This window comes from Cervus canadensis, chromosome 21 (genome assembly GCF_019320065.1).
Source record: "Cervus canadensis isolate Bull #8, Minnesota chromosome 21, ASM1932006v1, whole genome shotgun sequence".
Lineage (NCBI taxonomy): Eukaryota > Metazoa > Chordata > Mammalia > Artiodactyla > Cervidae > Cervus > Cervus canadensis.
The window spans coordinates 7,754,839-7,777,636 of NC_057406.1; the positions used below are offsets into that span (position 1 = coordinate 7,754,839).

Below are 22,798 nucleotides of genomic sequence, written 5' to 3' on the forward strand. Positions count from 1 at the left end.
TTCATATGGTATCTAGCAGTTAGCCCCTTTCCCCTACTCGTACCACCTGAGTCCAAACCACCATTGAATCTTGCCAGGATTACCCTCAGAGTCTCCTAACTGATGGCCTGCTTCCTTCTTTGTCCCCTTCAATATGTGTTCAACACAACAGCAGGTGTGATCATGCTAAAACATAGACGGGATTGTATTCTTCTTCTATTCACAGGCCTCCAATTGCTTCCCTTCTCACTCAGAATAAAAGCCAGAGTCCTCACCTGTCCTCCAAAGCCCAGTTTGTCCTCCCCGCCTATCCTTGCCTCTCACACCACTGTAGCCACATCGGCCTCTTCTCCCTGAACTCTCCCAGAATACTTCTGCCTCAAGGCCCGTGAACCTGAAGCTTTTTTCTCTTCCTGGTTCCTGCGTGGTTTGCTCCCTCACCTCCTGTAAAGTCTTTCCCTTAATGGCCACACTGTCTAAAATGGAGTCCCTTTCTACCACCAAAACTCTATCCCCCTTTTCTGCTTAAATTTTCTCCTTAACTTTATCCTCTGACATACTACATATTTTCCTTATTTATCCTTACACCATTAGAACATAAGCTTCACAAGGACAGAGATTTTCACTTTTTATGTACCTGTTGTATCATCACCACCTATTTAGCACATAACATCGTATGGAAAAACCCAAATGAATTTTTTTGCCAACCCAATACTAGACACACAATACATATTTGATGAGCAAACCATAGGTGACTTACTTGCAGGTCATAAACATTTACTTCTCCTAAAATACACGTAAAGTCACTTAAGAATTGCTAATTGGGCTTCCCTGGTGGGGATCAGTGCCAATGCAAGAGACTCGAGTTCTATCCCTGGGACAGGAAGATCCCCTAGAGAAGAAAATGGCAACCTACTCCAGTATTCTTGCCTGGAGAATCCCATGGGCAGAGGAGCCTGGCGGGCTACAGTCTGTGGGCTTGCAAAAAGTCAGACACAACTTAGTGACAGACTAACTTTTTACTCTTCAATTCATATCTCAGGTAAAAAACATCTACTGGCTAGTTTTATATGTTTCCACTTGTTTAAAGAAGGTAGATTTAATACCAATAAGAATAAAATTTCTAACCACTCTTGGAAAGAATAGGCTTTTCGGGGTGATGGTGAATTCCTGTCTTTTGAGGTTTTCAAAAATAAAGCGAATAATCACCAGTCCACCTGGTGACGGGATTAGGTCAGTGGATCCATAGGGAACATGCGACTGTGTCTGGAGATATTTCTGGTTGTCACAACCAGAGGATGCTACTGGTGTCTAGTGGCTAGAGGGCCAGAGACGCCGCTCAGCACCCTATACTTCTGCACCCCTGCCCCGCCCCAGATGCCAATAGTGGCACAGTGGAGAGACCCTCGATTAAATGGTTTTTATAGTCCTTAATGATTCTGAGATTCTTTGATTATAGGTCCTCTCTTTTTCTGAAGGTAGGGGATTCCTTGGAAATTACTGTTGTGAGTTTTAAACTTCTCCTCATAACGTGTTTTTATATATTAATGCCTACAAATTTCTGTTTGTTTGTTTGTTTTGCACTGTGGGGCTTGTGGTATCTTAGTTCCCTGACCAGGAATTGAACCCCTGCCCCCTCAGTGGAAGCACCGAGTCCTAACCACTGGACCACCAGGGAATTCCCCAGTGCCTGCGCATTTTTACGAGCTTTTACAACAATTGGAACATCTTTTTTCTCTTCCTGCTGTAAACCTAGTCATTGTATTACAATCACTGTAGGAATGAGTTACATCATCGCCTGGGAGAACTAGGCACAAGTACTATTGTTGTTACATTTCTGCTAGAAACTTAGGCTTGTTATTATTTATTGTATTTTCACAGGAGAAAGCCCAGGTAGCTTAATACCCTGGGGAAGAATTTGAGAACAGAACCTTATAGATAACATAAATGAAGATACTTGCCTTTTTTTTTTTTTTTTTTGATAGTGGAGTGCAGTTTATTACACCGGCGGGTCCAAGGCAGAGTCTCCTCTTAGCCAAAGACCCCGACCAGCATTTGTGAAAATCTTTTATACCCCATGTGTATGTGTCCAAACCCACCAGCCCAAATCCCCTGAGGCTTACAAAGGAAGGGTAAATACAATCACAATAATAACCCCATCATTCACATGTTCTGTGTTCAAACAGTTAATAATCAATAAGCCCGTGGTTATATTCCAACCAGTTAATAACTGGTAAGCCTGTGGTTACATTCCGATAGATACTGTCTGGAGGCAGGGGTGATTAGTGTCTGTTTTCTCTTAGGCAGCGAGTAACCTGGATGTGATCTTCAAGAGTCCCTTGCCCAGAGGGGGGTCTTATCCCTCCATTGTCATTCCCACAGGTGCTAAGCACTGAGCTCAGAGTCCATTGGAGAGGTGGCCGCACATGACCAGCACGGAAAGGCCTGAGATGGAGTCCAGGCCCTATGAATTCCTTCTTCATTCCCCCCTCTTGATGCTCTTAGTTTCCATAACGAGCATCATTTATTGAGATATATTGTACCTTAGCCCTCCTGCCACCCACATGAGAGAATGCTGTCAACCTCTGGGTTACAAAATTCACAAGGCATTGTAGGAAGCAGGGCCCACAAAGCAGTATGATCAAGATTACTATGACAACAGTTCATTAGACATGGCTTTCACTTGATTTTGCATATCCTCCAAGGCAGTAGATACATTTCCAGACAGGTCAGGGATGTACACACAACATTCAACTTTAATTATGGTGCAAGTCCCTCCTTGGGCTGCTGTGAGTATGTCTAATGCCATCCTATTTTGAATTATTGCCTTCCTCATCTGAATCTGTTCTTCGTTCAAAGCTTGAATGGCTTTAGTACTGTCTAAGAGGGCCTGTTTAGTGAAATTAGTTAAGGCCTCTACCTTAACCATGATATCCGTTGTCCCTACAGAGGGTACAAACAAGGCAGCAAGATAGTCATACCATTGGAACACGGATCGTGTCCATCTTGCATGCAGATAAGGCAGGTTTACTGGAGGCTGGTGCAGGCTAGGCTTAATTCTGCCATGGGCGAAAGCAAATCCTAATGTGCAATGCCCCACCCAGCCAACTGGTAACCATGGCCATAAGTTAAGCCCACAGAGCCACTGGGTCCCATTGGGGGCTACCCAGCGGATTCCAGGCCAGTAGGAACCGAGCCACTGAGCAGACTGATTGGGGTGATAGGTAACTTCCAAGATTTGTTTACATTGTTCAGGGCACAAATAACAATTCTTTTGGGTCTCGGGGACGGTCTTCAAATCCAACTTTCTGTTCTTTTTGTTCCCAGCAAATAGTAGCAGGGGCAATCAACTGTCCTTTCTCAGGAGTCATCCAGAAATATTCTTCCCAGAACTGGTAGTATTGCTCAAGGTACCGGGAGGCCTGTCCCCCTTTTGTAAGGGAGCCCTTTTCCTCTTTAAGTTTCACATATGAGGTATAAGCCTTTGTTATCTCCATAAGGCTGGTGTTCATGTTAAATGTAACCCTATGTCCCTGGCCCATTGATGGCTTCTTCTTACACCAGGAGAGCAAAGAAAGGTTATGGTTGGTGAGAGAGAGGAAAGTTCCTTTCTGTTGTTAAAGTCCCCATAATGGAGTGGCGATACCCACCGGGGAGTCTGTCCATTACTGACAGGGGCATAGCCCCACATACCCAAGTTCAGAATTGCATTGGTGAGGCCGAGCAGCAGGAGCCGTTTACCCAGCTCCATCCTGTAGAGGGCTCGTCCGGGACCTCGTTTTCTTCTTCCTCCTCAGAATGATCTTGGTTTCCCGTGGGTCAGTGGGGTCCTTCTGGGTGGTCCACTCGGCGTCCTCCGGGTCAGCGTGGTATGCCTTCTTCGCTCTGGTGTGATGGATCAAGGGACAATACCTGCAACTTTAACTGCAGTAGGGGTAGTTAGAATAACATAAGGGCCCTTTCACAAAGGGCTAGCAAATCATGTTTCCAATCTTTGACCCATACTTGGTCACCAAGTGTAAACTCATGAATCTGTTCCCCAAGTTTGAGTTCTATTATCACTGGGGCGTGATGTTTAGCCAGCCTGGGGGGAGTGGCAGTTGTCTTCCACCCAGACCTCAGGGAATAATTGAGTTAGCTCCCTCATGCTCTTCTGGCCCACCCGGTTCTGCCTTCAGAGGCTCATGCAACCTCCACTCATCTTGGGTTGGTATTGAGAGAGAGGGCAAATAAGTCATAGAGACCGTCCAGAAGGTGGGCCTCTCCTCAGGGGAGAAAGTCACTTGTGCTCCTAGTTTGGAGAGCAAGTCTCTTCCCAACAGGGGTACTGGGCACTCAGGAATGTAGAGGAATTCATGAATCCCTTGGTGCCCGCCCCCCCCATCTGACATTTTCTGGGCTGGCAAAACGATTTAATCATCTCTTCTCCCGATACCCCAGTTACAGCGGTAGTCTTTGTGGACAGAGGTGCCACAGGTTTTGTTACTACCGACAGTTCTGCTCCTGTATCCACCATGAAGTCAATGTTTTGGTCCCCCATTTTACAGTTCCCATGGGCTCTCAGGGACCTGATATCTCTGAGCCCTGGCAGCCCTAGTTAATTTCCAAGTCAGCAAGCCCCACAACTGCGGGAGCTTTCTCTTCCTTCCTTGCCTTAGGGCATTCATCCTTCCAGTGGCCAAAACCTTGGCACTTGGCACACTGGTTTGGCTGTAACGGGCCCAGGGCCTCCCTTGGGACCGGTTGAAGGACTGTCCTGTCCCTGGGGCAGATGAGGTTTTCTGGAGGGCCCGAGATAGACTTTTCCAGAGCAGCAGCTAGCACTGTAAGTCTCTTGTCTGTTCTCTTTTATTCCCTCCGGCTGTCGGGCAGAGCGCGGTCTCTGCTTAATTCCAACGTCTCCCTCCCCTTCTTGTCAGTACTCACCGGGAGAGGCGGGTATAGCTTGGATGGTTTGGTTGGAGCCGAATCCTGGAAGTGTTGGCCAGAGGCTTCTGTCACCGGGATCGGAGCCTGCCCAAACGGCGGCTCTACGAACTCTGGGAAAGCTGGCGGAGGAGCAGTGGCTGTTGCAGAAACTTCGCCTGGCCCTGGATCGGGCATTAAGGCGGCCTCCGGTCCTGGTGAAGCACTGGGAGGCAGGCGCGTCATTATCCAGCATGGGGGAGGGGTCAGGTCATCCCCGTCCAAATCCTGTAGAATTTCCTTTTTTATCAGTCAATTTTTCTGCCATTAATATTTTTCCCTTTCCCTTCTGGATACAGAACCTTATCCAAGTAGGAGGGTCTCAAGCTAACCCTAGCCATGAGTCAATAGATGGATATCGATCCAGGTGTCCTGGCTCTCCTGTGACTACTGTATAGATTGCTTCCACTATTTTTAAGTTCACGGTGTTCTCTGGTGGCCATCCTGCTCCCATAGGGGGCCATTCGACCTCACAGAGTATGTGGAGGCAGTTAGGCTTCATCTTCACCCCATAGTCTCCTCCTAATCCCTTCTTTAAATTTTTCACTCCAATACAGTTGCCTTAGATTCACTTCCCCCCATCTTGCTTACCTTCTCAGACCTTCTTCTACTTTTCCTTTTCGTTCTGTCTACGAAGTTCTCAGTACCCTATGTACTTCTGATATTTCCACTCAGTGACACTTAAATTGCCATTCTGCCTCCTTCCTAATTGGAGTGAGAAGAGCCTTACCTGCCAGATCCCAGAGGGAGAAGAGGGATCAGGGTGTCTTCACCTGCCGGTCAGCACAGCTGAACCAGAACATCACACGGTCCAAGACTGTTTCTCCCTTAAAGTCCATTCTGCCTTGGTGGGCTTGATCAGGTGCGGATGAAAACACAGATGGGTTAAATATCCCATGTCCCAGGCCATCTCCAGAAAAGCCAATTCATACTCACTTCTCTATCCCCCTCCTTCTAGCCTAACAAGTCCGAGGGGGTCAAGAATTTCACAGCAGACAGGACACCTCCTGGGGGAGGGCAGAATACGAGCATACAAGGACCAGTTTCCTATCCTAAAAATCCCCTGGCGATCGCTTGGTAATAATCTTCCCCAAGACGGCGTGGACACACCTCCTAAATGACCTTCACAAATTTCCTTCCTAGACCCTAGCACGCTCATCGACCTGTGTACCAAGCAATCGCCGCCTGCCTATTCCAGGCTCCTGTGGGTCCCCGCTCCTTCTAGTCCCTCCCAGGGGGGTGATCAGGCCCCCTCTTCCACCCTGCTGGGTGGGTTCTTCCTCACCTGAGTGCTCAGTTCCCCTGCTGCCGTCCACTACCTACTGACGTGAAAGGTCCAGGCGTTGAAAAGCAGAATCCTTCCAGAGGGGCGAAGCGCCTTCCCCCCTCTAGGAGATTCAAGCTACAAAGCCTCGGGGTGGCCTCAAATGAGACCTGTCTCCTCAAAGTGAGGAGTTTCCCGGCCAACGCACCAAATGTTATAGCCATGCTTTCCGGAAGACAAACTCACTCAGAAAGACAGTACAGATAGTGGAGTGCAGTTTATTATACCGGCGGGTCCAAGGCAGAGTCTCCTCTTAGCCAAGGACCGATACTTGCCATTTTTATGAAATTGGAATTTTTGTCAATAACTCTTTTTGAGTGCCAATGGTATTATCATTGTTGTGACAGTTGAAATTAATTTCCTGCCTTTAGGCTTTAAATCTGGTAAGGCAGGCTTGGTCCTGCAGTGTATCAAGTCACATTTCTTTGTAGGGAGCCAGACTCTTAGGTTGGTGACCTTGGTCTGCCATTTTCTTGTCTCCGCGGTCTTTGTACGTGTTCCCCAGAAGTGCACCCAATTAGTGTTCTCTGGTTTTGTTTTATGTCCTTAACTCAGGAGACTCACTGCTAATAAAACTTTGTTTTCGAGATTTCAGAAGTAAATAGCTGTGTTCCAATTATCCCTGAATCAGTGAATGGTTTTAGTATGTTCAGTTGCTATTCTTCATCTCTTAATTTTGATTGTGTTTTCCTGTAAATGATTTTTTATGAAAAAAGAAAAAATAGTATCACTTGAACTGGAAAGAGAATGATCTCCTGTTCTTAAGTAGGTAAAGTATTGGTATTCTCATCTTAGAGCTGAAATAACGGCCACACTTGGAATTGGTGAAATTTTCTACACATAAATAAGCAGACAGCTTTCTTTATCCTGCAGCCATACCCATCGTGCCTTAGTAAGAGCTGAAATCACTCATCATATTCTTTTGCAGCTGGTTTTTCCTCCACAGAAAAACATCCTTTGCTTGCTTATTTTTAGTGCAAGTTTTCAGTAAAGTTTGGATCCTCAAGTGTTTTCTCAGAATTCATAAAATGAAAGTAGTTAAAAAATAACCCCTCCATCTATTTGGCTTAGAGGATGAACAAAGATCTTCTCAGATAAAAAGCTTTGAAGTACAGAATGTTCTTACAAGGACTTATATATTCTCTTCTTTAAATGATATGATGCATTTACTTGACATTTTCCTTAGAATCCTCTCAGTCTTTCAGCTCATGTTGGTAAGGGGAATAATGTAAGCAGAATTCTAAATAATAACTAAATCTTAATCTTGGCTGCATTTCCTCTGACCTGTTCTGTGTGTGCCTACTTCTCGAATAGAACATGAAGGGAATTTTGATTTCCAAAGATTTCTTTAATGGGCGGCCTGTTTCGTTTGTTTCGAAAGGTGTTTCCACTACAGTACCCACAGAAGCTTGTGATCTCTGGTTCTGAGCTTGCCTGTCTTCATCTAAAACAAAAGCAGTAGACTGCTCAGTAGTACTTTCCAATCTGATTTTTCTGACTGTTGGTTTTTTAGTTAAGTGATGTGTACATTATATTGAATAGGAATACATTATAAAGTCTGGGCAAATGAGTGTGTATTGATTGATACTCTTTTATCTTGGCCTCTTGGGCACTGGTGCTTTTTTAAAATGAGACTTGCAAGAATCTTTAGTTAAGACTTTTTCAGATTATGACCTGTATCTTGACAATGTATGAAGATACTGAGTCATAACTGAAGATGACTCCTTGATGTTCTATGAAAAACTTTTAACAAATACAACTCATAAAATGATGCCTTTTGAGAAATATGTTCTCATAATGTTCCTAAGAGAGAGGTGCCAAAATGTCTTGCATTCTACTAATGAAAATTCAGGATTTGAGTTTCCTGGCATTTTCACCAAGTTTATTAACTTTGGTGTTATCTGTATAGTATGTTTGAAATTCCTTAAATCAAAGCATCCTTAATCTTGCTTTGTTGCTGTGGTGGTTGTTTCTTTTTTGGTTGCATCATGCGGCTTGTGTGATCTTAGTTCCCAGACTAGGGACTGAATCCATGCCCCCTGCAGTGGAAGCACCGAGTCCTAACCACTGGACCCCAGGGAATTCCCAATCCTGTTACTAAAAGATTTCTCTTCTTTATGATTGTGCCTCTCAGTTCTTCTGAGTGTGGCCCGATAGCTTGGTATATGGTTGTTTGCTGAGTTTGTTCATTAGTTTACTTGTTAAACGTTTATTTAACACACATTTATAAAGTATATACTGTGTGTCAGGCACTTTTATTACAAGTCTGTCTGGTATTTTTCTCTAATCATTTCAGGACTGATGAGGAATGTCTTAATATCTCAAGATGGTGCTAAAATTGGGATCGTGTGTTTTCAAAACAGAAGCACCTGGCTCATTGTATTGTTCTACTCTGAGGCCACCTTGGGTGGCCAAGATCCCCATCCTTAAGCTTGTAAGAATCATGATGCTTGTGAAGCTGTTGCAGGTGTTTTTGTGACGGTTCATAACGACTGCTTGCTGCCTGCCTGTCCTAATTCCCCAAGTGATGAGGAACTCTTCTGTGAGCCTCTAGTCCCTGTCGAAGTCCTTCTAAATGTCACACTTTCTCCCACCTGTCTTTTATGGTACTAGATCCATACTCACTTAAAACCATGTGAGCTACTTACATGAGAGTTGTAAGGTGTGTTTTATGTGATACTGTCATGGACTTATTTAGCATGTGATCAAGGAATCAGTTCCCCCATCTGAAAGCTGTTTTTAAAAACTGTGTTTAAAACTATATCAAAATTGCTACTTTGGATGCTGTATAAATTGACAGATTGCCTCCTAGTGTACAGAGGAGGAACCTCCGCACTCTCCTCACGTGGAGAGGTACTGCTGCCGGCCAGCCCGCTCTCAGCAAGGCTTCTGAATTGCTTCTAACAGTAGTGGCTTGTGTTGTACCTTGGCACAAAGGACACCTTACCTCAGGCCTCCTAGTAGGTCAGCAGCAGAAATATAACTGGAACACGGATGTGTTTAGCTTTAACATAAAGGTTACATTTTGCTTCCCCTTTGTCTTGCCCCCTTTCTCTTTACAGGCGTGGTGAATGTGCTCCTCACGACTCCACTCTGGGTGGTAAATACCAGACTGAAGCTGCAAGGGGCAAAATTTAGAAATGAAGACATTGTACCGACCAACTACAGTGGTATCATTGGTGAGTGTCTTTTGGACGTGTTCCTTTTTAAAGGTTCTCTTTTCTCTTTGTATCTGGAATTTATCACCATGATAAAGCTATATAACGGACAGCCTCAAATCTCAGTGTCCCACAGTAAGCATTTGTTTAGCTCCTGTGTCTGTGGATTGACAAGGATTTGATTTGTCTAAGCTGACTCCAGCCTAGGAGTCTCAGCTCCATGTGTCTCTCTTCCATTTCCTGGGACTAGCCTCAGGATATTCTTCTCTTGGTGATAGCAAAAGCACAGGAAGACATGCCCGATCATACAAGCATATTTCAAGCCCCTGTTTGCATCTTGTCTATTACCATCCTCTTGGCCAAAGCACTCCCAATGGCCAAGCCTCAAGACAAGGGGTAGAGAAATATACCCGTGGAATATAGCCCACAGAGGTGGAGGGGTGGGAGGGGATGAATATTTCTGAAGAATAATCTGCTACTTTTTCTCCGCCAGTGTTGTCTTTGGATAAAGATACAAAATTAGTGTCTGATATCTTTGAGCTTCTGCTTTTGAGTAGTATCACACTGCCAGGTTCTTCTTTCCCATCATTCCCTCTTTGTAATGAGGACAGTGATTTTCTTAAAAGGCAGTCCTATAAAATGAACTCCAGAGAACTGTCTTATCTTTTTCTGTACTGGCCTTCACTGTGAAACCCACAGACTGTCGTTCCCCATTCTGTCTGTGTAAGACAGAGAGCTCAGTGGTGGAGATGATCAGTACCGAGGAAAACTTGACGTGCTAACCCCAGATTTGTCAGGAAGGGTTGCCAACAATTGAAGTTAGTCTCTCAATAACTCAGTGACTGTCAGTATCTGATGATTCTCCAGAAGCAGTTAACGGATTAACTTGTCACTGCCAGAAGGAAATCTTCATAGAATCAGTCTGGCCTGTGTTCTGGGCACGTTGTCTTTCTAGTTAGGGGATTGTCCTCAAAGGTCCTTGATTTCTTGCTTAGATGCTTTTCACCAGATCATCCGGGATGAAGGGATCCTGGCTTTATGGAACGGCACCTTTCCCTCCCTGCTGCTGGTCTTTAATCCTGCCATACAGTTCATGTTCTACGAAGGCTTAAAACGGCAGCTTTTAAAGAAACGAATGAAGGTAAGCCCTGATCTTGAAAGCCACAAACAGCCCCTGACAGCTTCTCGCTGTGTAGACTGATGCAGTTCTTTCTTTGCCTTGCAGCTTTCTTCCCTGGATGTGTTCCTCATTGGCGCAATCGCCAAAGCAATCGCCACCACGGTCACCTATCCTATGCAGACAGTACAGTCCATTCTGAGGGTGAGTGCTGGGCTTCTCCTGCATTTAAACAGACAGCATTCTAAAATAATGTGGTTTCTCTGTTTGAAGCAATGTTAAAGCAATGAAGTGCTCCAGAGCATTTCTCAGCCAATTTCCCGTTGTTTGATATTTTGCTAACTAGTCAGGCTGTCAGTTGGTTTTCTCTTTGGTTTGGAACAAAGTTTATACTTTGAGTTTCTTCGGTCACCTGCTGTCTCAGAAAATCCAAGTATGGAGGAAGTTCTTTAAAGACCTCAGGAACATAATAAGTTTGCTTCCTTCACATTCAAGTTGATTGGCCTGGTGCACAGGGTAGATTTCCCTTTACAGAATCAGAGATTCATTCAGAAGGAATGAATGATTTGGCTTTTCTGAAGTATTTTCAAATTTCTAGTTTTTCATTCATTCAGTTATTTATTCTATGAAATATTTTTTTAAGTACCTATTCTGTGAGCAACTGGGTGCACAGGGTGAATAAGCCACAGTCCCTTCCCTGAGGAGTTAACTGAGGAGAGAGCGAACAAGTAAATCAGCATAAATAGGTAACTGCGAATTGAGGAAGGAGCTATCAAGGACGTAAGCCACATTCTGTGATTTAGTGGAGAGGGCCATAGTGGGGATCTTCTCAGACGGCATGACTGGGGATGGGTCCTCTGAGGAGCCCTGTGTAAATCAAGACTTAAAGGAAGGTAAGGACCCAGCCATGCGAAGAGCAGAGGAAAGAGCTTTGCAGGTAGAGGGAACGTGGTGTACTGAGAGCTTGGTGAGTCCTGGCAGCTGAGAGGGAGGCCACTGTGGCTCGAAAGGCAATCAGGAAAGCAGCAGGACGGCCGTGAGTGATGGCTGGATTTTATTCTCACGCAGTAGGAAACCATTGCAAGGCTTTAGACGAGAATAATGTGATCTGATTTACAATTTGAGAAGACTACCATGACTGTTCAGTGGCAAATTGGTCAGAAGGCTAAGAGAAAGGGGAATTTCAGGTTAGGAGGCCATTTCCGTCACATGTGAGATGCGATGGTGGCCTGGACTAAGATGGTGGTGGAAAGGGAGGGATTCAAGTTATGTTTGGGAGAAAAAATTCAAAGGACTTAAACCAATGAGTAAAATGGAGGCGTTAATGAAAGTATTTTAGTTTTAAAAGATTATTCCCTTCTGTTAAAAGTATTTTTACCAATGGACTATTTTTAAATTGGCACTTAATATAAAGAATTTGAGTTGCAGTCCAATAAATGTATTTTGACATTTTTATAATAGAAACAACATGAAGAGCTTGGACTACAGAGATTCTAACTGATTAATGTTTATCATAACTTCTTAAAAGACTGGAAGCCATTCCATCAGTATCTAAATCTTCATCCTGGGCATGATTTTTTCTTTTGAGGTAGAATTTTCCCCATGATTCTCTGTAAAAATGAAAATTCTCGTGCTTCACTGAAAAAAAAAATTGTTGTTTTCACTTATTTCATTGAAATATTTGATTTGTTTCATTGAAAAAAGAGGATTAATGAAATCTAAATACTAAAAAAGCCACTAGGGGCTTCCTTAGTGGCTCAGATGGTAAAGAATCTGCCTGCAGTGCAGGAGATCCAGGTTCGATCCCTGGGTCGGGAAGGTTCCCCTGGAGAAGGGAATGGCAACCCGCTCCAGTATTCTTGCCTGGAGAATTCCATGAACAGAGGAAGCTGGCGGGCTATAGTCCATGGGATCATAGAAGAATTGGACATGACTGAGCAACTAACACTTTCACTTTCACATATTAAAAGGGTATTTTTATTACCATCTGCTGTAAGATGTTACTCCAACATAAGTGGAAATTAAGATTAAAAAAAAAAGTGGTAACAGGGCTTCCCTGGTAGCACAGTGGTAAAAGTCCACCTGCCAAATGCAGGAGACGCCGGTTCGATTCCCCTGGGAAGATCCCGCAGGCCGTAGAGCAGTTGCGCCCGCGCGCCACAACTCTTGAGCCTGCGCTCTGGAGCCTGTGTGCGGCAGCAAGAGAAGCCACCGCAATGAGAAGCCCAGGCACTGCAACGAGAGAGTAGCCCCCACTCAGTGCAACTAGAGGAAAGCCCACACCCGGCAACGAAGATGCAGCCCAGCAAAAAAAGGAACAAGTAAATAAATGAAGCTTTAAAAAAGAAAGCGGTAACAGATGGCAATTATTTGTCTTGTCCCTTCTTCCTTAGTTTGGACGTCACAGACTCAACCCAGAAAACAGAACACTGGGGAGTCTTCGGAACATTCTCTATCTCCTTCACCAGCGAGTAAGGTGAGCTTCGTAGATGTTTCACATTCTGTCCTCTCTTCTAACAGCCGTCTCTGCCAAGAAGTGGTTGGATTTGCTTATCTTGTATTTTTGCCCTGGCAGCAGCAGCCTGAAAACTTCTCCCTTGCCTGCTGTGCTCAGACATTTCTCATTTAGGAGCTGAGTGACACATGAACGTGTTTAGGGAAATTGTGGAAAAGTTCGTGTCCTTATTCTTTGTTAGTTACAAATATTCAGGACTTCTTTAGAAAGGGAATCCTCCAGTGAAATCCAGCCATTTGCAACAACATGGATGAACCTTGAGTGTTTTGTTAAGTGAAATAAGACAGGCTGAGAAAGATAATGTGTGCTTTCGCTCATATGTGGAATCTACAGACAGACAAACTCATCAGTGCTGAGAACAAATTAGTAGCTACCAGAGAGAAAGAGGGTTTGAGGGTAGGCAAAGTGGGTGGAAGGAGTCAGCTGCATGGTAATGGATGATCATGGGACCCGTGGTGGTGATCACTGCGCCGTGTGTAGAGATGTCAAATTATAATGTTGTACACCTGAAACATGGGGCTTCCCCGATAGCCCAGCTGGTAAAGAATCTGCCTGCAGTGCAGGAGACCCTGGTTCAATTCCCGGGTCAGGAAGATCTGCTGGAGAAGGGATAGGCTACCTACTCCAGTATTCTTGGGGGCTTCCCTTGTGGCTCAGCTGGTGGAGAATTCACCTGCAATGTGGGAGACCTGGGTTCGATCCCTGGGTTGGGAAGATCCCCTGGAGAAGGGAAAGGCTACCCACTCCAGTATTCTGGCCTGGAGACACTATACAGTCCATGGGATCGCAAAGAGTCGTACATGACTGAGCGACTTTCACTTCGCTTCACACCAGAAACAAAGGAGAGCCCTCCTGTGATCTAATGTAGAGACCGCCCTGCTGAGTAGTGCTCCATCGATGATGCATCCCCAAAACCCCTTGTAGATAGAAATAAGCAGGTGTCAGGGAGTCATCATGGGAAAGGGAAGAAGAGTAGGCTGAGGAACAGCAGCTGTCATCACAGTTACGACAACAGTGATGATGATGGCGAGAGGAGTTAGCATTTTTGAGCTATTATGTGGCAGACAGGAAGCCAGATGCTCTGCTTGGGTAATCTCACTAATCCTCACGGCAGCCCTTTGAGCGGGCACTGTCGTCATCTCCCCATTTCATTTAAAGGGGAAATCAAACAGGTCAGCACCTTTGAGGCAGAAGCTATTATAACTTTATTACTGTTCCTAGATGTAAGATACTTTAAACTAAGTTTATTATAAAGATAGAATATGCTTGGGATAAAAAATTAAATGAAGGATAAGGAATTGGTATGAAGTAAAAAAAAAATTGCTGATCATACCAAGTGTTGGCAAAAATGAAGCAACTAGAACTTTCCTATGCTGGTGGGAGTTTAGAATGGCACAAGCACTTTGGAATGCAGTGTGGCATTTTCTTACAAAGTTAAACATACGCCTCCCATAGACCCAGCCATTCCCTTTCAAGGTATTTACCCAAGACAGATGAAACACATCTACACAAAGACCTATGCATAAATGTCAGCTTTATTTGTTAGAGTCAAAAACTGGAAACATCCCAAATGTCCATTATTGAATGAGTAGGTACAAGTTGTGATATACCTGTACAATGGAATACTATTCAGAAAGGAAAAAGAAATAATTATTGATACATGCAAAAATGTAGGTGGATCTCAGAATAGTTACACAGAGTAAAAGAGATCAGACAAAAAAGAATTCATATTGTATGATTCCACTTTTATGAACACCTGTCAGTGCAGGAGACGGAAGAGATGCGGGTTCAATCCCTGGGTTGGGAAGATCCCCTGGAGAAGGAAATAGCAACCCACTCCAGTATTCTTGCCTGGGAACTTCCATGGACAGAGGAGCCTGGTGAGCTACAGTCCATAGGGTCACAAAAGAGTTGGACATGACTGAGCACACACACACACTTACCACTTAAACTTAGAAAGTGATCTACAGTGACAGAAAACATTGCAAATGATCTACAGTGACGGCAAAGGGACGTGAGGACAGTGTCCTCCTGGGGATGATGGATGTGTTCATGACCTTGAACGTGGTAATGATTCATGGATGTACCCATCAGTCAAAACTCGTCAAACTGAAGTCATTTAAACTTCAATAAAGCTCTAAATATATGCATATCTACACTGTTTCCTGTCTCTTTTCCAAGAGATAGTCACTATTAACAAAAAGTATATGTATTTCCAAAATACTGTATAAAAAACATACATTTTTCACTCCATTTCTAGCCTCCTCTCCTCTCTGGAGAATAGTAGGTGGTGCTGGAAATTCCCGGCTTCTGATCATTGCTTGGTCTTTCTGGTGACCAGCCCCATCCAGGAGTCCACCAGGAATCACCTCTTTAGAACAGAAGACACTACTGTCACCCAGGACTTAAGGGATTTAGGATCTCTGTGTCAGGAACTAGGATCAAAGACCAATTGTTAGAATAAAGAAATGCTCCTAGTGTTCTTTTCACTTAGGAAATTATAAGCAAGAGCTCCTAGAACTCTTTGCCAGGAACTGAGGACAGGGACTAAAAGCTATTTTTTTTCTGTTATCTTCTAGCAGACCTCACCTTGAGAAACACCACAGTGGAGTTTCTTGGGTTTCTTGGGGGAACGTAAGTTAGCCAATGAACTAGAAATTCATGAGTCAAGGCTTTTCATTTCTATTTATCACATGATTCACTCCAAATAATGGGTTTTCACACATAGCAAGTAGGTAAAATGTAGAACAGCTTCTGAATGGAGCACTTGACTGACTTTTAATATCTCGTTCTGCATGCATGCTATATAGAGCCCTGGAGTTGCTGATGAACTAGCATATGAGATTAATTCACTCTCAGTAACTGGCTCTGGAGACATCATTTGCTCTGAGCTTATGTTTCTAGCTGAAGCATTCTTCTCTATGGTTAGAGCAGTCGTTCTAAAGGGCTGGTGTCGAGGCGGGCCTTGTCATCCTCATCACCTGGGAGCTTATTAGCAATGCAGATTCTTGAGTCCCATCCCAGGCTTAATGCTTCGGAAACTCCATGGATAGGACTCAGCAATCTGTGTTTCACCGAGCCTTCCCAGTGATTGTGACGTACACTAAATTTAAGAACCACTCAGTTAAAAGGTCAAATGTACGGAAAGACTTGGTATTGGAGAGATTTTCATTTCTGTCACTTTCTCTAGTTCTGTTCAGGCTACAATGATCTAAACCAATTGGCAGCTTTCCTACCATTTAGGGGCTGTTAGGTTGAAATAACTTTGTTGGGAGAGCCTTAAAGTCAAGATCTAAAAGTTCTTTGTTAATCTTAGATGTTGGCATTAAAATGGTTTTGGGAGTTTAGGATCTGTACCCTCTCTGTGAGACACTGTCAGCCTTCCTCTGACATGGCTTTGAAGAAATAGTCAACTTTGATCAATTCCCAAACACCTTCAAAGATAAAGTACTTAAGTAACAGAAGTCCGTTAATATCTAAAACTTCCATTGCTTCTTTTGATCCTAAGAATAAGCCTTTGCAAAATAGTATGCTTCTTTGAAAACCTTTTGTTTTTTTTTCTCACCTCTTTCCTTTTAGGCGTTTTGGAATTGTGGGACTCTACAAAGGCCTCGAAGCCAAGCTGCTGCAGACAGTTCTCACTGCTGCTCTCATGTTCCTCGTTTACGAGAAGCTGACGGCTGCTACCTTCATGGTCATGGGGCTGAAGAGCACTCGCAAGCACTGAGACACCTTCCACCCACCCCCGGCACTCAGAAATGCTCCAGACGGGGGCTCCCTTCTCTATAATGGGAAATGATTCCACTGTACTTGCCCCTTCCACTGAGAAATCTACCCTCATTGGCTTGAAATGCATCTAAGGGTACATACACATGCAGGGTTATAGCCAGCTTGACTCATTACCAACTTCACTTTTTTGATGGTTGGTTGAGTTTGTGGAGGAGGTTGGACCAATGGCCATATGAAAAGAACACATGATCGAAAACCTAAAAATGAAACTTGATGGGGATTTATTGATTTTCCTGAAGGGAATGGACTATTGCTCTCATGTATAATCTTCTCCAGTTTAAATTTACCAGCTATTCTCTTTCCTTGAACCCTTCCCCCACGTTCTACAACCAATTTGCTACCATGTAATTCTCTTGGTAGTTTCCTCGTATATACTTTTGTACGTCTTCATCTTGGTATTTTCCTCACTAAAAATGTTATGACTATGCCATAGGCATGACTATTATTCTTGAGTTTTTTTTTTCCCGATTAAGGAAAAATATCTTCTTTAGTGTGTGAGCTATTTATTTTGTGGGGGAAATGAAAATGATTAATTCCAAATGATTCTCTTATAAACTGTTTGTAAGCATCACTTATTCTTTCGTATCTGACATAATTAAAAAATATTTATTTTGAATCAACCTCTTCATTACAGAACTTGAGGTTTTATGTTCATCCATATGGGCCCCAATAAATTGTAAGAACAAAAGCCATTCTTAAAATTTGCCCTTTAGAGTATTACATTGGGTTTACAACCAGCTGGTAAAAATCACAGAAAAGGGAGAGGGAGCAGATACCTTGTTTAGGCTCTGGAATACTGTCTTCTTTTATAAACTCTTGGTAGAGGCTGTATATTTTGAGAATAAACTTCTGGTTAAGGTTATTTCCGTTTGAAAATGTTGCTTAGAGTCCTGCTACTCAAAGTGTGGGGCCCAAACAGTAGTGTCAACATCACCTTAGGAGCTTGTTGGACATGCCACCCCAGACCTTCTGAATCATCTTCTGTGTTTTAACAAGATACTCACATGATCTGTACTCATCAAAGTTCAAGAGAACTTAGAGCTCCTGACTCCACAGAAGGTGTAGTTGGTTTCAACTATGGAAACCAAAGATCGATATAGAAGGAAAGGTGGACTAATGTATTATATTAGAGCATCCTCTGAAAAGACCAGAAGTCCTGTCATCATTTACGCTCACCTCACAGCGCATCTTCAGGTTGGTAGGACTTTCGTTATGTGGTCAACAATGAATTTTGACATCTCAAGGCACTCAAGAAGCAAACTCTCTTGACATGAGTAGAACAGCAGCTTTTTCAGACTTAATTTTAGTCCCTATATCAAAATGATAGGTTTTTCATTTATAAGTCTAATTCAATCAATTAGAGCAATAATGAAGTGTGTGTCTATTCTGTATTAGTACTGAAGTTCAATTTGGGGAGTGGAAATTTATTTTATTTTCTCTCTTGTCCCTGTGGTAATTTCAAAATACAAGATTATTAGACTAGTAATAAAAGATCATAGTGTTGTTCTAGAAAACAAAAACTAAGAGGAACTGATAATCTGAGAACTAGACTGAACACTTCTCTAAAAGCTAGAGAATTGAACCCATTAACTGCTTTTTATTTTATTTATATATTTTATTTTTTAAAGTGTGTGTGTGTGTGTGTGTGAAGACTTGAGTGGGGAGCTTGGGGGAAGAATGACAGTAAAGATGCCATGTGTACTTTTGTTATTATTTTAATTTTGATGTTCACTTTGGAACTTGAATTTTGAGCTCAGGGTATTATGAATTGTTGGTATGTTAAAATAATTCCCGAGTCAGGTTATATAGTTATATTGGATGTTTATGATGTGAGAATGTATCTGATGCTTCTTTTTTATCTGATTTTATGAGAGAACAGTTTCACTTTGAGGTTTATGTTCCTTGTGGAAGCTAATCTCACTACGAGTTAATAACTCACTCAGTTTTATAACACTTGATTGTTAATAAGTTGCTTGAAAAAACTAAGGAGTTGAATTCTATACTAGGGGAATGGAAGACTTTTTCTTTCTGATTCTTTATGCAGTTTCTTTAGAAAATGAGGATTAAGAACCTTAGAGATTATGTTAGAAAATTTCATCTGTAAGCATTTAATCTGTACGTTAAAGTGGACATCAAATGTCCACTCTTGTCTGTTTTACTGTTAAGTTTGAAACACAGAAATAGGATTTACCATCAGAACATAAGCAGTGGGAGTTAGAATCTTGGGTTTTATTCTCAGCTCTGCCACTAACAAGTTATGTCATCTCTGTGTTTCAGCTTTTTGATAAGTGGAAGCAATAATACGACTCATCTCAGAGGGTATTTGAGAGCTCATGATGTCAGCTAAATCCCTTTATGATCATGGGAGAAGGAAGATCCGAGTGAAACTTGTAACAAGCCCAGATTTATATGGCAATTTCCCTTCTTAAAGCTTATACACTTTCTCATTTTATAATCCCAATACCTCTGTAAAATAGGGGGCAAGTAACTATATTCCCATTTAATTAATAAGGAAATTGAGACAGCTATCAAATGACTCGCCTGGTTGGAGCCAGGACTAGAGTTGGGTTTCCTGCAGTCTAGTGTAATGATTATGAGAATGGGTTCTGGAGTTAGACAGGCCTAAGTTCAACTCTGGTCTTTCTCTCTACCAGCTGTGGGAATAAGGCAATTGCCGTACTGGTATAAAACTCAGTTTTCTCAGCTGTGAAATGGAGATGGTGATAAACCTACCTCATAGGGTGATTGTGAGGATTAAAGGAGATCATATATATAAATTTCCTAGCACAAGACTTGCCATATAGGAAGAGCTAGATGAATGTTAGTGATGACTATTACCACAATATTATTATTGATGAAGGATATGACTGAATAGATGCAACTGTAGTTCAGTGGGAAGCACTCTGGGTTTTGAGGCAGATCTAGGTTCAGACTTTCATTCTGTCACTTAAAAGCATTGTGGTGTGGAGTCACAGATGTCGAGAATGGACTTGTGGTTGTCACGGGGGACAAGGGTAGGGATGGATTGGGAGACTGGGGATGATATGTGCATACACTATATATGAAATAGATGGCTAGTTGGGACCTACTGTCTAGCACAGGAAACTACTCAAGGCTCTGTAACTACCTGTGTAGGAGTAGAAACTAGAGAGGTGTGGCTATGTGTATGTGTAGCTGACTTACTTTGCTGCATAGCAGAGACTGGCATGGCGCTGCGAATCAACTATACTCCAGTGAAGATTAATTTTAAAAAAAAGCATTGTAGCCACAGACAAGTCATTTCCTCACCTTTCTTAGTCTTTTTTTTTTTTTTTAATATTTATTTATTTGGCTGCACCGGGTCTTAGTTGTAGCACATGGGATCTTTTAGCTGCAGCTTGTGAACTCTTAGTTGCAGCATGTGGGATCTAGTTCCCTGACCAGGGATGGAACCCGGGCCCCCTGAACTGGGAGCTCAGAGTCTTAACCATTGGACCAGCAGGGAAGTCCCCTTTTCTTAGTCTTTATGTGTTTATCTGTCCAATAGAAATGATTACCAGGCAAGGCTATTTTATGTGTGTGTGTGTGTGTGTGTGTGTGTGTGTAATTTTTCTTTAATTTTTAGAACCAGCCTTGCAAGGTAATCATTTCTGTTGGCTGGGTGAGGATGTATATATATAGGTATATGTGTGTGTGCGCTTATTCGCCTAGTTGTGCCCAACTCTTTGTGACCCCATGGACTGTAGCCTCCAGGCTCTTCTGCCCATGGGGATTCTCCAGGCAAGAACACCGGAATAGGTTGCCACGCCCTCCTCCAGGGGATCTTCCCAACCCAGGGATCAAACCCAGGTCTTCCTCACTGCAGGCAGATTCTTTACCGACTGAGCTACCAGGGAAGCCCGTATATATGTATATATGCATCTGCCAGAGTATATGACATAAATGTGCTTAATAAATGTCAAGGTTTTCTACTCAGATGTAATTGACATATAACATTTTATTAGTTTCAGATGTACAACAGAGTGATTTCATATATGTATATATTGCAAAATGATCACTACAATAAGTCTAGGAAACATCTACCACCAAAACATGCATTAGATGCTGTTTAAACCAAGAAAACCAACTATATTTTACTTTGAGGCAGTCTTCCCATTTGTTTTAATTGTGAACATTTCTCTTCTGGAAGGCTTTTGTGTACCTCATTAAAAGTGAAGCCAAACCCAGTAATTTTATGTTTTAACCACTACAAAAGTCCGTTGGACAGCAAGGAGATCAACCAGTCAACTCTAAAGGAAATCAACCCTGAATATTCACTGGAAGGACTGATGCCGAAGCTCCAGTACTTCGGCCATCTGATGCGAAGAGCCAACTCATTGAAAAGAGCCAACTCATCTTTCCCTAATACTGGGAAAGATTACGGGCAGGAGGAGAAGGGGATGACAGAGGATGAGATGGTTGGATGGCATCACCAACTCAATGGACGTGAGTTTGAGCAAACTCCGGGAGATAGTGAAGGATAGGGAAGCCTAACATGCTGCAGTCTGTGGGGTTGCAAAGTGTTGGACACAACTGAGCAACTGAACTGACTGACTATAGATGGTAAAGAATATGCCTTCAATGCAGGGGACCCAGGTTCGGTTGCAAAGATCCCCTAGAGAAGGAATTGGCAAGCCACTCCAGTATTCTTGCCTGGAGAATCCCATGGACAGAGGAGCCTTGTGGGCTACAGTCCAGGGAGTTGTGAAGAGTTGGACATGACTGAGTGACTAACACTTTTCTTCAGCGACTGAACAATAATCCCGCATTCAGATGAAGGCCCCCAAACATTTATCAGTTCATCAGTAAAATATGAACTGGTTCGGTAGCACAAAGTCACTGGCTGAGCTACTGTCTCAGCTCTCTAGAAAAGCTAAAGAATTGTGACTTCATGGCACCAAATGCCACACGTCCCCTGGGGAGCCCTACTTCTGGGCTGGTGAATTACTTACCTAGCAGTGTTGACTGTCACCAGAATACCAAAGATACACAAAGGCTCACTTGTAGAATATTTTTATATGTAGTAAATGCAATTGATGTGACCCCACAGGATTTTTACTATAAAAACGATTGGACCTTGGGTTAGTGCTTTCTTATGGGGCATACTGGTAGCCCCTGAAAATTTTGTTCCTTGAGACACAAGAAACAAGGAAATAACTTACCATGGACTGCATGAGAGAAGAGAAGATAGAAAATAACTATAAAGACAGAGTGGAGAGGAAATTAGGAGACAGATATGAGGGTTAGGGGGACGGGGGGGACAAGGCACCAGTGCCTGGCATAGCACTCAAGAAAACATGCTCACAAAATGCTCATAGGCTAGGCAGTGAACTGTGAAACCCAGCAAGTGAGATCCAATCTGGGGAAAGGGAAGGAAAACTTGGTTTGGAACTAACCTTGAGAATGGGTAATGGAACTGTGTGTAGAGTGCCTGGTAAATGCCAGGCACAATGAACTTACATATCTCTTGATACCTTTGTAATAATTCTAAATACATGAGATTGATTCCCATTAACAGATAAGATAGTCAAGACTTCAAGGGTAATTTATCTGTGGTCACTCAATGACTGAGGCTCAGGATTTAAAATTTAGGCTGACTCCAGAACTTTCTACATTGCCATACCACATTCTACAGATGTCCCTAAAAGTAAGCCTTCTGAGCCAGTGTGTGCATTCCTTTTCAAACCTAGAGGAGCCTATGATTGAAGATGTGTAACTCTTTCTATAATGAACTGTCTGAACCTCTAAATGATGCTACAAGGCTCCAGGGAAGCCTGTGGCCTCTGAATCTGAGGGTGGTTCCATAAGTCCAAGTCTTTCTCCTATTATTGGTGGAGATGAGGAATCAGCTCTTCCTGGAAGCCTTTCTGGAAGTTTGTGTTCTCCTACCCACCGACCTCCCAAGACTTTTGTGCACCTATACTATTTTGTAT

At 43.0% G+C, this 22,798-nt stretch overlaps 1 protein-coding gene across 1 annotated transcript in view; it reads left to right on the top strand.

The window, feature by feature from the left end:
* The window catches only part of SLC25A17 (solute carrier family 25 member 17), a 44,454-nt gene extending 26,987 nt beyond the window's left edge, over positions 1 to 17,467 (top strand). The window contains exons 5-9 of the mRNA XM_043440801.1: positions 9,331 to 9,447; positions 10,422 to 10,567; positions 10,652 to 10,747; positions 12,937 to 13,019; positions 16,638 to 17,467. Coding sequence (XP_043296736.1) covers positions 9,331 to 9,447; positions 10,422 to 10,567; positions 10,652 to 10,747; positions 12,937 to 13,019; positions 16,638 to 16,785 — 590 coding nt within the window. The 3' untranslated portion in view covers positions 16,786 to 17,467. The remainder of the gene's footprint in view (positions 1 to 9,330; positions 9,448 to 10,421; positions 10,568 to 10,651; positions 10,748 to 12,936; positions 13,020 to 16,637) is intronic.
* The last annotated feature ends 5,331 nt before the right edge of the window (positions 17,468 to 22,798 follow it).